The 15,717-nt window shown below is 41.6% G+C and overlaps 1 protein-coding gene and 2 long non-coding RNA genes across 3 annotated transcripts in view; 1 reads left to right on the plus strand and 2 right to left on the minus strand.

Annotated features, from left to right (window-relative positions):
* Positions 1-15,717, minus strand: part of LOC311425694 — a 112,320-nt gene that overhangs the window by 19,251 nt on the left and 77,352 nt on the right. The window lies entirely within an intron of this gene.
* Positions 1-15,717, plus strand: part of LOC311425697 — a 124,400-nt gene that overhangs the window by 18,515 nt on the left and 90,168 nt on the right. The window lies entirely within an intron of this gene.
* On the minus strand, positions 7,073-12,104 carry LOC311425649 (ATPase family AAA domain-containing protein 2-like; the record flags this gene model as incomplete). Its single annotated transcript, XM_084501593.1, has 4 exons — positions 11,470-12,104; positions 9,670-9,974; positions 8,267-8,393; positions 7,073-7,286 (listed from the first exon to the last, which is right to left on the minus strand). The coding sequence occupies exons 2-4, from the start codon at positions 9,824-9,826 to the stop codon at positions 7,073-7,075; spliced, it is 498 nt and encodes a 165-aa protein (XP_084357719.1). The 5' UTR covers positions 9,827-9,974; positions 11,470-12,104.

Genomic DNA, 15,717 nt, shown 5'->3' on the forward strand with positions numbered 1-15,717 from the left:
AGAAAAAAGCCTGCCCATTGTTTACTATACAGCACCCTTTGGCACAGGTTTGTTGCTTGCACTGTCATTAAAAGAGCCAAGAGGACAAGGGGAAGGGAAGAGCTACACCACTGTGCTGGTAGGATCACAGCTAAGGTTTACTTTTGTGGTTGCCAACTATAAAACTAAGTTTGAACTTACCAAGTATCAATTTACTTTGCACAATTAGAACAGTTTGCTTTGTGCCTACGAAGCTGCAATTCACACTGCTCCCTCCCCAAGGAATTCATAAAATCTCCTGTTTGCACCTACCTCTCTTCACAGAAAAGTCACTGAGGAGTGAATTCAGATGACTACAGAAGGCTTTGGGGCCAAATGAAAGCCATGGAGTGACCAAGTGCCATCCTCTTCAGTAACCAGCGTAAATAGGTATCCCGGGGACTTACAGCCACTTACCTGTGTTTTTCTCAACTGCCTACATTAAGAAAGAGGACAGGGGAGAGAAGGGAGGAAAGACTTGTTGTATTAGACCCATCAAGGATGGGAAATTTCACCATGTTTACAAGCCAGTGCTCCATGGTATACAAAGAGAAGCCTGTAGGCCTCACGCAGGATCCACATCCCAAGTCTGTTGCGTACCATATACACGCGGTTCTGTATGTACCCACATTTCCTAGCTTGCTCATGTTGAATTCTCAAAATTATGAGCAATAGCACCCAAGTGGAAAAGATACATGTCCTGGTTTCAGTTAGGACAGAGTTAGTTCTCCTCCTAGTGGCGGGTAGGTTGCTATGTTTTGGCTTAGGAAGTGTGAAAGGATGTTTACAAGAGTGCTGATACCACCCCGATGTTTCAGTTGCTGCAGAGCAGTACTTACAACAAGCCAAGGAACTTTCGGTGTCTCACTCTCCTACTAGCGATCAGAATCGGCGCACAGCAACAGCTGCGAGGGGACAGACTCAGGATGGCCGACCCCAACTGGCCAAAGAATTCTATGCCTTATGGCAACATGCTGCACCATGGATAGGGCGGGGCAGCCGGGCTGCTAGGGGTTACGCTGGGCACTGGTCAGCGGGTAGTGAGCAACTGCATTGCACATCACTTGTTTTGTACACATTACTATTAGCAGTACTATTATCATCATCATCATCATTATTTTCCTGTCTTAATAAACTGTCTTTATCTCAACTCGCAGGCTTCACTTTCCCGTTTTCCTCCCCCATCCCAGAGAGGGAGGTGGGAGGGTTGGAGAAGGGCTGTGTGGTTTAACCCGGCCGGCAGCTAAACACCACAACAACACCTCAAAGGGGTTTGGGAAAAAAAACACATGTTTTTTTTAGAAAAGCAGAAGACTTCCACTGAGAAGAGGGATTCTAGTTTTAAGGTACTGGTATGCCATCAGCATGCTCATAGGCCTCTGCTGATTTTAGCCAGAGGTTTATCAGGCCACAACTCACTGCACATGCTTTCTCTCTTGCTTTTCAATCTACAGATCGAACAGAGATTGAACATACAGAAATACAGTACCTTGAAAAGCGTCTTCTGTTGACATTTCCCCTCAGTATCGCCATACTTTCTTCAAAGCTGGAGACTGAACACCGCAGGATGCTTTTTCTCATTGATCTTAAACGGTGTCCGTTGAAACATTCAATACTGGTAGAAGAATAATCCTAGGGAAAGAAGGAAATAAGAATATATTTATGCAAACCACGTAGATTCAGATAAAGAAATTCTGCCTCACGCAAGTTTAATTAACCCTCCTGACTTGGTAGTGGGGCAACTAATGGCAGGCAGACACTTAAACGCTGCTGTGCTCAAGAAAAACCTGGGAAAAATAAAAAAAAAAAAAAAGCTTTCAAAACTAAAGCTTCCCTCTCCCCACCATTTTCTTGTGGATAACTTAAGCTTAATATCCTTGGCAAAAAGATATTGCAGCAAAACCTTTCACATAAACTTAGTGTTTCGTGAAAAACAACAACAACAAAAAAACTTTAAATTCAATTGGATTTTTTTTCATAAATTCAATTGGAATTTAAATTCAAAACTTTAAATTCAATTGAATTTAAATTAAAAAAAATAAACTAATTAATTTAAATTAAAAAAATTTAAATTCAATTGACTGTTCAGAGGAACAGTCAAGCTTGACATTATACATCCTAGAATTAAAATCTAGTTTGAGTTTTTCTCCCATCTCCAGACCTTGCGAAAGATGCTGATTAGGAGCTCTGTCAAAAAAAGTGTAAGGCTTGTTATATCAAAGCTTTGAACCCTTCTTACTGCCCTTGACCTTCTTCACATTGCTGCTCCTACAAGGGTGAGTACTATCATTTTTAGTACGGGAGGGAAGCTGTGATATCCTTGAGTGGGGGGTCGTTCTGTTTACAAAATGAAGTTCCAGTAAGAGTACATCAAACGAACCAACTTTCTTTGAACTTTAATTCATCACTATATTGAATGAATGACCTCTGGATTTCTCTCTCCCATTTGGAAGTCAATTTGAAAACAAAATACCTCTGGCATAAAGAGCCAGGCATCAGAGACACCTGTTGCGCCTCAAGAACAGAGAAGGTATGAATGACAAGAGCAGCTGAATAAAATGCAACTTGCCATTAGAAATGGGTGTACTGGCATCTACAGGTGCCGCTGGCATCTCCTCATTTTCATTACTCTCTTCCTCTGGTTTCTCGTCTTCAGTAGCAGGGTTCTGCCGTGGTGACTTGGAGTTGTCACATGGAGCACACGCTGGAGAGGTGTGACCTTGCAATAAAGAATAGATACCAAAGATCTTTGCCGTGCATTTTCAGTTACAAATGCAGAGACAAGTCTTCAAATCCTTAGCGTTAAAGCATGTACCTCTTTTCTCACGAGATTCTTTAATTTGTTCACAAAGTCGTCCAAACTCTGTATCCATTTCGTTCCTCACCATTGAATATGCAGTGTCTTGCAAAACATAGGCGCTGTGACGATCTGAAATTTTACAGACTTTATCTGAATGTTGTCTACCAACCAATGAAACTGTTTTGATCACAGAAAAAATTGCTTTCTTCATAGGTTGGTTCCAAAAGATTATCTCAGTGAATATTTTCAGCATAACAACATCGAAGTTAATTAACACAAAAGCACTAGTTCCTTGGGAACACTTGTATCACAATTCCATACCCAAGTAGCAAAATGATAAAATATTTACAATGTGGTATGAGATGTTCTCTGTGGATGTCCAAAATCATCTAATCCATCCGAAGTCTATTGTCCACACACAGCATTTATCCATCTATACATCTGACAGATATTTTAAACTAGGGCTAAAAAGCACATCCTCACCTGTAGATCTTTGATCCGGGTAGTACTCTGAGGCATTGTTACAGATTAGATCGATGTCCTTCAGATAGTCTCCTGCAGCGAGGTACTGGCGCGAGTCAATTTGAGTCAGAACTGTTGAAAGATCCATCGGCTCTTTAATCCTTGTGGCATAGTCAGGTACCTGCAGATCAAATACAAGCATTCAGAGGTTTTCTTAACCTTGCACACTGTCTACCAAAATTATTCTGAAAACTTTAAATAAACGACTTCCTAAAAACTCTGAACATTTGCGATGCATCAGAAGATGCTGAAATTAACCAGTTTGCTTCTCAAAAATGGAAGGGCTCTTTCAACTGGCATTAGAGCTGCTAGGAGAGGACAACAAGAAGTAGGGAGGTCAGAAGCACGTGCATGGTAGAGAAGAAACACTGAGGGTGGGAGATTTATTTCACTTTGCTGCAGAAAATCACAACAGTGAAAGCTGAGCAAGCCATCCGACATTTTCTTTGTTGTCGACATTGAGGAAAAGGTGCATGAATTGCACCTGTGAAGTACCTATTGCAGGCATCTACTTTAGAATGAGATAACTGGGCCGAGAGGTGCTGATTTCTTCCCTCAGACCAGAAGAGGAGCCTAATGACTAGTTCAGATGAGGACATATGTATTTGTCGAGATTTTTCACAGCTCAAGAACCTAGGAGAAAAGGGGAAGAAAAGCCAGTGGATGCCCACATGAAGAGGACTTTTGCTGATCCGCAGGTATATTCAAGTTACATCTGTCTTTGAAATACACGCCCCTAGTTTAGGCTTATCTAATAAATTAAGGAGAAAAAGGGATCTAAGCAGCCAATTGGAGGAAAAAGAAAACACACTGCACTTATGATTGATTCCTATTGAGGAGTTCCAGATGAAACAGAGAACAGGACCTCAAAACTTATTTTTACAAACTGCTGCTCCTATTCCTGTTCCCACAGGAACTGACAGTCCAAGAAAGGGCTTTAGACTTCATTCAAGTAGTCCTGTAAATACTGTTTGTAATTATAAGGAAAGATCTCTGTGCTTTTCAGTGCTGTGACATGCCTACGTATCAAAGCCTTTTCACGAGCAAACTGTGTTGGCATTTGGACTGGCTTTTTAGAATGAAACCAGGGCTTTCAGCAAATAATCCCATAAGAGACATTTGAGAGTCAGCAAAATGACATATGACAAATTACTGACAGAAAATGACCACCAAAGCAAATCCCAAAGAGCTAGTAACTTTGATAGGAAAGTTTTAGATGTACTTCTTATATCCTCCTCACCTCTTTTCTTTACAGGAGGCTTAGCCACTTCATTTAGAATTAGGTCCTCAAAAAAAGCTGCTCTCTCTGCCCTACCAGACAATTCAATATTGCACACTTCTCCAAATTCCTTATTAAATAATTTTTGGATCTAAAGCAGAAGGAGGAAAGACATTTCAGATTTAAGGCCACAAAAACTCATATTCTATTCCAAAAAGACGAGTACCTTTTCAAATTAATAATAACCTGAAGAACACAAACTGAAAAAAGTTATCTTCCTGGCCTTAAAAGGCTACATTTTCACAGGCTGGCACGGCAAATTCAAATATCGCCTTTAAGAATCACCTGTAGAATTAAAGCTCGCTGAAGGGATTGTACGCTACACTGATAAAGTAATGGCTTTCACCACATCCAACAGCGCCTCCTTTGTATTTACTTGCCTTGCTGCATCCTTTACTTAGAACCTTTATGGCTATAGAGGGAAGAGAAAGGCTTCAGCAGACAAGTGAGGGCTTTTTGCTGAGTTTTTATTTCTCTACCAAAAGGTGTCTGAAGTAGCTAGTACCTCTACGTCTTCCTCCATGTTCAAGTTCTAGTATTAAAAGGTAGGTAAGGAATTTCACTACTTATTTTAGAAGGAATTTACAACCTGTACAAAAACTTCTGTGGGAACTCAAGCACTTTCAAAGCAGTTGATAATAAACACCTCTAGGTTAGACCCGTTCTCTTCCCCCAATAACTGAGACAAAATAATCAGAATGAGAACAGTGTGGTCCTGTTTTGGGCACCTTCCCTTAATGTAAACTCTCAGAAGTCAATGAAGTCCTGCATGTACTTTTACTACAGTTTATTTAGGAATACAACTAGAATTCGATTCCAAAGTTACTTTAGCAGAAATTGGAACTCAGCTTTCCAGCTTGGAATGCTTTGGCCTATCTGAAGAAAGAAACTGATTTTTTATTTTTTTTAATCAAAGTGTTTCAATTCTCTACTAAATTGCATTATTAGCAGTTTACCCAACATAGCATGGAATGGCAGACTGTCAGAAGAAATCTCTTCAGTAAAGACATCCTCTTGTCATTTCAAGCACTGCATATTCTTGACTGAACCACTTTGTAGCCACCTGAATTATTGTATTAATTTATTATTTGCATGCATGAGAAAGGGGTGAAAGTCACTTGCTTGACTCAGAAAAAACCTTAAGCAGATGCTTTCACAGTATTCTTTTTCTCTAAGCAAATTTTAAGTGATTTGTTAGGGTGCCTGAGTAATAACAGCATGCATTTAACAAAGCACAGCATTTTGATGCTGAAAGCATTCATAAATTACAAGACACTGAAGAAATAGTAAGAAAAGTATTGACAAATACCTCTTCTGGGAGATCTGAGTGACATACATCAGACGCAGCAAGCAGCAAAACTGGCGAAAATGCTGGAATGTTATGTAGTAGAGTTAGAAAAGTAAGTTTCAAGGCAGGTCCAGCATTGTCCCACCATAAATGGATATCTGGGACATAAATTATGCTTGGTGCTGTCTTCTGAGCATTTCGGATCAGCTACTGAAAAGGAAAGCTTGGGTAAGAAAACTAAAACACGTAGAATAACCTGTTAATACATAGCTACATAGCCATTGGACTGCCCCATGAAATGAAACTACGTGAACAGAGTGGCAAGCATCCTTTCACATAAGGAATTTCTCTGTGCACCCTTTCAGATTATCAGTATTCGGAGAACTCTAGTCAGAAGATGGGAAGGATATATTCAGGCAGTGGCTAGACACCGTAGCTGTATGGCCACAGCCACAATCATCGCATAACAAAGAAAGGAAATGTCCCTCTTATGGGACACATCAGTATTCAGTCATGTAACATGTCTGTCCTTACTTGTATGGCTCTCAAACGTTTCCACTAAAGGTAAAAATATTTTGAGGTAGTGATGCCAAACAAGAAAATGGATTTCCTGCCTAAACGTAAAAACACCAAATCTGTTCATTTTTTCTAGTTAAAACCACATCAGCGTGCAAATGAAGTGTTTTGTGAATGTTAATGCTTTTATTGCACATACTGCAACAGCACAAGTTGTGTATGTCCGTGTGAAAACAAAATAAACAGAAGCCCCAAACCTTGGTTGCCTTACTAATATAATTTAAAAGAAGGCTACAAAAAGTAGCCGACATGCAGTCTGGTACAGAGCCATCTACTGGGAGCACACAGTCTTAGGAGGCAATGAGAACTACTTTCTGGATCCCAGTGACATGAGCAGCATTTCTTTCCACAAAGAGATGCTTATTAGCAACACCGCCCAGCTTTCTGAGCTGCTAGCAACATCCTCACTGTGAAATTGAGTATGGAAAATGTGGACATGTACAACATCCAGATTGTCTGTGGTTTTGTCTAAAAGAAAAGGGGATTTTCAGACAGAAGCAAACATCCCAGCACATTAAAACAAGGCCACCTCCATTACCAATGAATTTTGCTCACCTTACTTGCAACTCGATTGATCCTTTACATACAGTCAGTGAATCCGATGAGAATAAAAAGGTACGTGTCCGCAGATTTCTTCTGGCAGTGCAACATTTGTAAGCAGAACAGAAAGGTCCAGGGTGTGAACGGGAAACTTCTCCAAAGCGTGCAACACCGCGGGTGCCACGTAAGAAACCTGGTCGTACCCTTCTTTTCCTACTATTAGCGGACGGGGCCGGCATGATGTTGGTTCGCAGAAAGCACTCCTAGAACAAGAGTTAAGAAAACAAGTTTATAAATGAGGCGCTGAATAGACAGACACACAGACGTTCCAAGTATTTTTCCTATAGACTTTCTTTTCCCTCCCCAAATAATCCAAATGGCAGTGGTATATTAAATACATGTAAGATTTCCAGTTAAGTTATTCAGTCATCCCAAATGTTTCCTCTCCTTCCCTTGCGTTTCCTATTCTTTACTAAACCAAGACTGCAAATTAATATCCCTGCAATCTTGCTTTACTACTAGGAAATAAATTTGCTAGGAGCATTTGTTTCCCCACTACAATCAGGCTGTACCTTTGCTGGCTTAAATCAAAGATGCTAGAGACTTAGCCTTGCTCTGAAGCACAGAAAATCTTCTGGACAGCACAGCAACAGAAACTGAGAAAAATAACTGATCCAGCTGCAACAACATGATCTAACTTTCCAACTGTGGGCTTGCATGACTTCCATACTAAAATACCAAAAGATTAACACAACTTGGTGGCTTAACAAATAAAGACACCGTTCAAATTTTTCTCAAGGTGTTTTAACAAGCCATTTCTCAGTTTTCTTTCTGCTACATAATTCACTACTGGTTTAACAATCCTGGAAAACAGAAGGGCAAAAGGTGGCAACACAAACCCATAAAGTTGGCGTATTTTTAGCTAAAAGGACAGACAGGACATTTATGTGGTCTTGAGTCTTTCAAAGAATGCCATGGATTAAGTCAACGTGTTCTGGTAGTCTACGGATCACTTTGGCTTAGGAAGAGAAGCCTGGGCTTTTCAATTTAGTCATTCAGAGCAACTTCATTACAACTTTAGTCCCTTCACCCTTTCTTCTTGTGAATACCAAGCACCTCTTCAACACACAAACTTGATGTTACCCCTTCGTCTACCACCCCTCGCACTTTTAACAGCTGGAACTGTTTAAAAGACTCAGCAGACCTGAGAATTTAAACGTAACAGGGATCTATCTTTCTTTACCTGCTGAAACAGAGGCGTTTTTTCTCTGGTCCGTCAGGCATTCCATCTTTTAATTCATCTCCAGAAACCAAGGATGCATCGTCATCACTGTCGAACATATCATCTTGTAAAATACGATTGAAATGCTCTGAAAGGCAAAAGAGGTTTGTTAACTTTCCTGAATAGCCTTTGTCTCTTTCTCTTACATTAATACAGCTTCTAAATAAGTGCCAAAACCCTTTCTTCATTTGAGAGCACACACTGAAAGCTATTTCCTAGAGTTCATCCCACCACAGATTTAAGGAGATGGCACAAGGCCCTACAAAGCTGTACTAAGTCCCACTGATGTGGTATCACTGATGTGATAAGGTATGCTACTCTTGGTGATTTTTTTCTCCCCCTTGGAATAAAGGAGATTACGAACAATTTCTGCAGTTGCTAAATAACTAAAAAAAAAAAAAAAAAAAAAAAACAAGAACATTTCTTTCTGGAGGAGGTTCCCACAATGAAAGCACGGTGATAAAGGATGTGATGGTCACAGAATTCCATTCGTCTAGTAAGTATCAATGCTAATTGATCTCACGTGCACATGTATAGTATGATCCACAAACATTTAAATTAGGAGACTGGTTAAAAATGATGATAGCTAAAACAATATTTAGCTTAGACCAGTTATACTTGTATCCTGGTCCTGACATTCTTCAGAAAGGAATTAGAAACATTGACCTAGAAATGCTTCCCCTCCAAAGATCTGAGTTTTGATTTTTGAAAGAAAAAGAGGTGCCTTATACTTCAAACCTCAAGTCAACCTCTACAAATGCTAATTATCTTAGCTGCCATCAGAAGCAGGATGCTTCAGTAGAGAACGCATCGTCCTTTACTGTGTATTGAGTCATTCAGAGCTTCCATTTGGCATTTCAGTTTCGAATCCACAATAAAACCTATGCGTTATATTCCAGACATGCCCAAAAGAAAGACATGCACATGCAAAAAATAAAATTCTACCATCATTATGTCTGAAAGGTTTAAGTTGATTGCACAAACCACAAGTTTTTGCTTTAGAGGAATTATAAAGAAGTGGATGCTGTGGTTATATCTTGCTGTCGGTCCTCCTTTAGCGCAAGCTGTGCATACGGGAAGATCTTCTGCACAACTTGTAAAATATTCTCTACTGATCTTTTAAAAAGTGCCATGAAAATGGGTGATAGTGCTTGTCCGGGTGAAGCCAAGATCCTGTTTGATGCCGGAACAACCTTCTTCCTAGTGGTCATTCAAAACTGGGAAAAAAATAGTCTACCAAGTCGGCTTTTTTTGATTTGGTAATAAATCTGCAGACTGTTAAGTCATCAAGCACTTCAAGACTGTTTGAAATAATCTCTACATTAATATAAAAGGAATTCCTCAAACACACTGCGGCCGCTTACCTTTAATATACTCGTTGGATGCCATGGAGCTGTATTTCTTGCTTTCGCCTGCGCTGGAAGGCTTCCTTTCCTTGTAAGGTTGTTTACTGCCCTCGCTTCTGCATTGCTCACATGAAGAGCCATCTGGAGGATGGGATTCTTCCTTCTTCTCCCACATTATCTTCTGGAAACAATGATCTAAGTGTTCCAAGGAGCCTTTCGCTTTCCTGGTGTTTCTCCTTTTTCTTCTTCTCCTTTTTCTTCTTCTTTTACGCTTGCGATTGGCATTGTCAAAGTGGAGCGCACAGAAACACAAATCGTGAAGTCTGAAAGAAACATGCAAGTTAAAAAGAGAAAAAAAAGATGTGGCACTTGTTGCCTATATGAAACTTGATTTATTTTACCACAGGTGATGATTTGCAGCATGTCAGCTATTTTGTGGTGCTATGTGCACACGCAACTTACTTTAGATGCAGCAAACTTAAGCCGTCAGATTGAAGGACCATAGGTCCTGGTTTGTACACAGATCATTAACAATGGCTAGCTCTGGAATAGGTGCAAGCAGAAAAAAACTTTTAACCTAATCCAGAATGGTGTACGGATGTGATTCGAATTATGTGGTCCAAAGCTCTGACACAATTCAACAATAGCTTTCATGTCTTCACTGATCAACCTAACAACATGATCCCCAGTCAGCTGATGCTATCTAAATAACTTAGAAACTACCAGAAAAAAAAAAAAAAAAGAAAGAAAGAAAAGAAAAGAAAAAAAGAGAAGAAAAAAAAGGAGAAAAAAAAAAAAAAGGAAGACATGAGAAGCACCCAGAAAAGAATTAGGATAAAAAATGCGGAGTATGCTGGAATCCTTGCTTACTTGGAATCCTTCTCTCCATGTTTATCTTTAGACTTCTTTTTCTTCTAGAACTTGTGATATTTTTGCATTTTTTTCACCAACTAAAAGCTCCTTTTCTATCTTTCTGTCTTTCCTTTCTATTTCACTTTCACTACCTTCTGCACGGGTATATTTTCTTTTTCTGTTTCCTTCTGTTTCATTTTTCTGGCGACAGTTCTCCAAATGAGCTGACACAGGTGGAAGCGCATGTCTTTCACGAGAATGTCTTCCGGAATGTTGCTGAAGTACTGAGCAACAATGCAAGTCTGCTCGGGGTGTGCTAAAGCGACGTACATCTTCCTCTCTCAAGAGGGAACCGTGAGGCCATCCGCTTTTGTAATGATAACGCTTATGTGACCTGCTGTAGTTAAGTTGCAGTCGATTTGTCAAGGGCTGCATCGCCGTGAGAGAATTTTCTCTCTCTACTGTCTCCTGTCGCATGAGGTGAATAGTAATCGTTCTAATAGCTACATCTTTCCCATCTCCGTGCTTCATCTCGATAGTATCTTTCTCTGCTCCAACTTCTTTCCCCTTTGGATCGGTAATATCTATTGCTACCTTGTTCTGATCTTCCTCCACTGCCAGATCTGTACTTTCAATATTTGACTGCTCGTCTGCCATTCTCAGGGCTGTTTCTTTCAGCAGGGAAAGCTCTGCACCTGCTTCCCTCCCAGTACTCCTGCTTGTGACGCTTTTGCTCAACAACTTCCATGCTCTGAGAGCACCTCCTCTTGCTGGAAGGACCTGCTTTTTGACTCTCCTTCTCTTCAGTAGGAGCACGTTCCCTCTTGCTTTGGTAACGCCCTTTGTCAGTGTTTTTAGTCTCGTCCTTTGTATCTTGGCATCTCTCTGTAATAGCTGAGGAGGAAAGGTTTTTAGAGCTACATTCAGTGTCAGACTTGAGAGAGGAAGTTTGCCGCAATTTCTCACCAGGCTCACAAGACTCTTTGCCGGACAAAACGTTTTCTTTTGAAATGAGGTCACGTTCTTTTGATCGTCTTGGTTTCTCCTTCTCTCCACCGTCATCACATTGGTACTGTGCGAGGTATTCATCATTCCCAGCAGATTTCGGAGGGTCCGCGACACTGCACAAAATAAGATCACATTTCTCACTTCTGCTGAAGGACGTGAATATTAAGAGGAAAACCTTCCAAAGTCAAACAAACAAAAACCTCCGGACTACAGAACACTCGCAAAGATATGCCATTTAGAAACCTCTCCGGTGATTAGGACACCTTCTCCAGCTCCCAGAGAAAGTGTTTTTTCCCCTCTTGCTTCTGAAGCCATTGCACTAAAAAAGCAAACGCATCTCTCTCCCTCCACATGCTGCTCTGAATAAGAGCCAGAATATTCAAAACCACCCTATTTGTTCTCCCCACAGAGCTGAAAAAAACACCAGTTGAAACAGAGTTTTCTACCTCTCTCCCAAGAATTTACATTCACATACCCTATGACTGAAAAAATACAAGGCGGGACTGAGGAGGAACAGCCAGTGCTGGAAATGAAAAAAAGCAGCCCGTTTCTTCAGAGTCTTAAGCCTATGCTACTAGGAAAAAAACAAAACAAAACAAGAGGAGAGGAAAACAACAGCGGGAAATTTACCTATTCTCCACATGTTCAATTGCAAAGCCTCCTCTGGAGGATCAACAGCTGTGAATTCAGCGTGCTTAGGAGAAATCAGATCTACATCTGAACCACAACTCTTTCAGTAGTATCACTAACTTATGTGTTGCCTTCAGGGGGCAGTGGCGACCCGGTTCAGGAACGGCACGGCGACCAACCCCAGGCCGCTCGGTCCCTCGGCTCACACACACCAATGTCCCTGGCACTCGGTTACAAAGGGCAGACAGACCAAGAAGCACTTGCTCTTCTTCCAGTGTGGTGGGAGAAGTAGTGAAAACGATGCGGCACTTCATGGAAAGGTTTAACGTGGACCTGTTCACTGTTACACAGGCCTTTCTGAAAAACACTGGTGAAGTGGAGACTACATCATACTTTCTGCAGACAGAGCAGCGTTTGGATGGATCCCCTGTATGGAGCAGAGAGGACGATTTAGAATTGCAAAAGGATGATGAGCATGTTAGAAGTAAATTGATAGCAAAATTTGGAGCTGAAAATGTAGCAAAGTGAGTAGCATTTAGGAAAAGTTAGTAAAGTAGATGGAAATGACTGTTCTGTTACAGTGGCAAGAACTTAATAAAAGAAAGGTCATTTCAGAAATGCAGATGTGATGGAGAATGTTATATTGTTCTGTAATATGGTGGATGGCAATTGGCGTTTATTGTCGAGTCAGATGGGGTTCTATACCCGAGGCCCATAGCGCCACTTCCGCTTGCTTACATCACAGCCCACACGCTACTGTCCATCAAGGGAGGGGCTCCACCTTTCCGTACAGCACGACATCTAACTACCCACACACCTAAATAGAGGACCAAGCAGCACCTTGAGAGACCCAAGCCTCATGGAGGTGCCTGCATATTCAAGGGAGGTGTTTGTGTGGCCTGGGGAGATTCTCTGGTGCTCTGACATACTGCTTGTGTGCCCCAGGGATACATTATCTAATGCCCAAGGGAGGAGCCTTGGGGCTTTTGGAAGGTGTAGGGATGACCTGGATTGATGCCTGATTGCTCTGGGGAGATGCTGGGATGTCCAGAAAGATGCTTGGGTGACCAGGGAGATGCTTGGGTGCCAGATGAAAAATGCTGATGTGCCTTCAGATGATGCCTGGCAGGATCTTGTGCATCCCACAGAAGATCTTGGGTGCCAAAGGAGGTGCTTCCCATCTCCAGTGAGAGGTTTGTGTGCCCCGGGTGGTGTTTTGGAACCCTGGGGAGACGTGTGGGTTCTCCACTCAGATATAGACATGTGGTGGGAAGATTTCTGTGTGCTCCGGTGAGGTGCTTGGTTGTTCCAGGGAGGTGCATCTGTGCTGCAGGGACATGCTTCGGTGACAGGGGCACAACTCTGTGTGATTAGGGGATAACTTTGTGTGCCCCAGGGAGGCTTTTCTTGTGCCCCAGGGGTATGCTTGTATGCCCTAGGGAGTTGCTTGTGTGCCCTGAGAATATCCTTGGGCTCTCTAGGAAGATGCTATATTCCTCTGGGGTCACTTGGGTGCCCCAGAAGATTCTTCAGTGTTGCGAAGCACGGACGAAAGCACGACAGACACCAGCAGAGTCAGATCGTGCTTCACCATTTTGTTGCCCGAATAGCCCAACTTTTATAGTGTATTTTACAGGGGTGGACAGTGTTTCACACAAGATTATTGGTCAAAAGCACTCAGACAAACCGTTAAGAAAATAACACCACCTGCAAGAAGAGAACCCCCCTTTTGATTAGAAGTTAGGAAAACAACCCCCTTTGTGCTTAACGGCCACGTAGACCTAGTCCTTGAGGCCAGCTGCTGATAACAATATTATCTGAGTTCCTTAATTGGGTGATGTGGGAGTCATTGCAGTGGGAGCTTCTCATAGTTACTCTGGCAGCTTGGTTTGCTCAGCTACAGCAGGCCCTGAGATTTCTAAGGCCTACCCCTGGTTGCTTAAAGCAAGCTTAGATCGAACAATTATGCCAATTCCCAACAATTCCCTTGTTTTCTTTTTGTACAAGCAGTACTTGGTTTTACAGCAGATGTCAAATACATAACATAACACAACTATATAACTTAATCCTAATAACACTACAATTACTGTAAGCACTTAATGGTAACACAATCTAATAGTAACACACTTAAACCTAATCACTTGATGGTGATCAAAGGCTGTTCTTGACAGTCCTTGAGGTGTCACAGCCCACGTCATTGTCAGAATGATTATCAGGAACCTCTTCATGGTCGTCTTCAGCGTGTGCAGATTCTAAAACTGCTTCAGTCCACTTTGCAGTGATCCACTGGGTACCTGTTCCCGGCACCACTTCAAAATCCCTATAACATTTTGCAAGTAACCCTTTAACCACATTTATCACAATACTACGTGTAATGATGATTGACACCACAATGAACAGAATCCTTAATCCCCCTTTGACTAATCCCAGTAACCATCTATGCATTGTTTCAAACAAATCAGTGAACCATTGATTGAAAGGATTGATACCATATTGACTCTTTCTCATGTGCTCTTTCAGGAAAGTAATGAATTTGTGAGTTGAAAAGGTCTAAACAGTACATTCCCTTAAATTTCTCCAAGTGGCTACTTCAAACAATGACTCCGTACTAGTGAAACTTGATTTTGCTCAACCGATCACAACTAGCCCTGCCCCAATTGACTCCCCGTTTTTCTAACAGCGCTGTAATAAATCCATTTCTTCTGATTTTTGCCGGCACCAATTTCCTATGCTTTTAGCCTGCCCTATGGTTATATCCCGGGATCCTGCACTGTGGCAACAATAACCTGTACTAAGACTATATTCCGGAATCCTGCACTATGGCAACAATAACCTGAATTATGGCTATATTCCGGAATCCTGCACTATGGCAACGATAACCTGTACTATGGCTATAGCCCGGGATCCTGCACTGTGGCAACAATAACCTGTACTATGGTTATATTCCGGAATCCTGCACTACGGCAACAATAACCTGAACTATGGTTATATTCCGGAATCCTGCACTATGGCAATGATAACCTGTACTAGGGCCATATTCCGGAATCCTGCACTATGGCAATAACCTGCACTAAGGCAATAACCTGCACTGTGGCAAACCTGCACTAAGGCAATAACCTGCACTGTGGCAAACCTGCACTATGGCAATAACCTGCACTATGGCAAACCTACACTAAGGCAATAACCTGCACTGTGGCAAAAGCGCGCTCTCACTCACACAGTACACAGCACAATCACACATACAGAGCACAATCGCACACCCAGAGGCCTCTGGCACATCTCACTCTCAATCATACCACAAGAACATAATTTAGAATGATAAGCAAACAAACAAGTATTGTCTCTCATTGTGTTCCTCATGAAATGACTTGCAACACTTTGTTTTAAAACCTTACCCTTACACAAATACTTTCAACACAAAATACCTGGACATTTAAGAATAACACATACAATTATTAACACTCCAGTTAGTATCCCTCCAGCAGCTGGAAACATACTGTTTGTCTGCAGTTTCAGGAGATCTTTGTCTGCTCCTGCGGTGAGCGGCTGAGAGTGGAGTCCCCTCTGAACAAAACG

Source organism: Aythya ferina, assembly GCF_964211825.1.
Source record: "Aythya ferina genome assembly, chromosome: 33".
In the NCBI taxonomy this organism is placed as follows: Eukaryota; Metazoa; Chordata; class Aves; order Anseriformes; family Anatidae; genus Aythya; species Aythya ferina.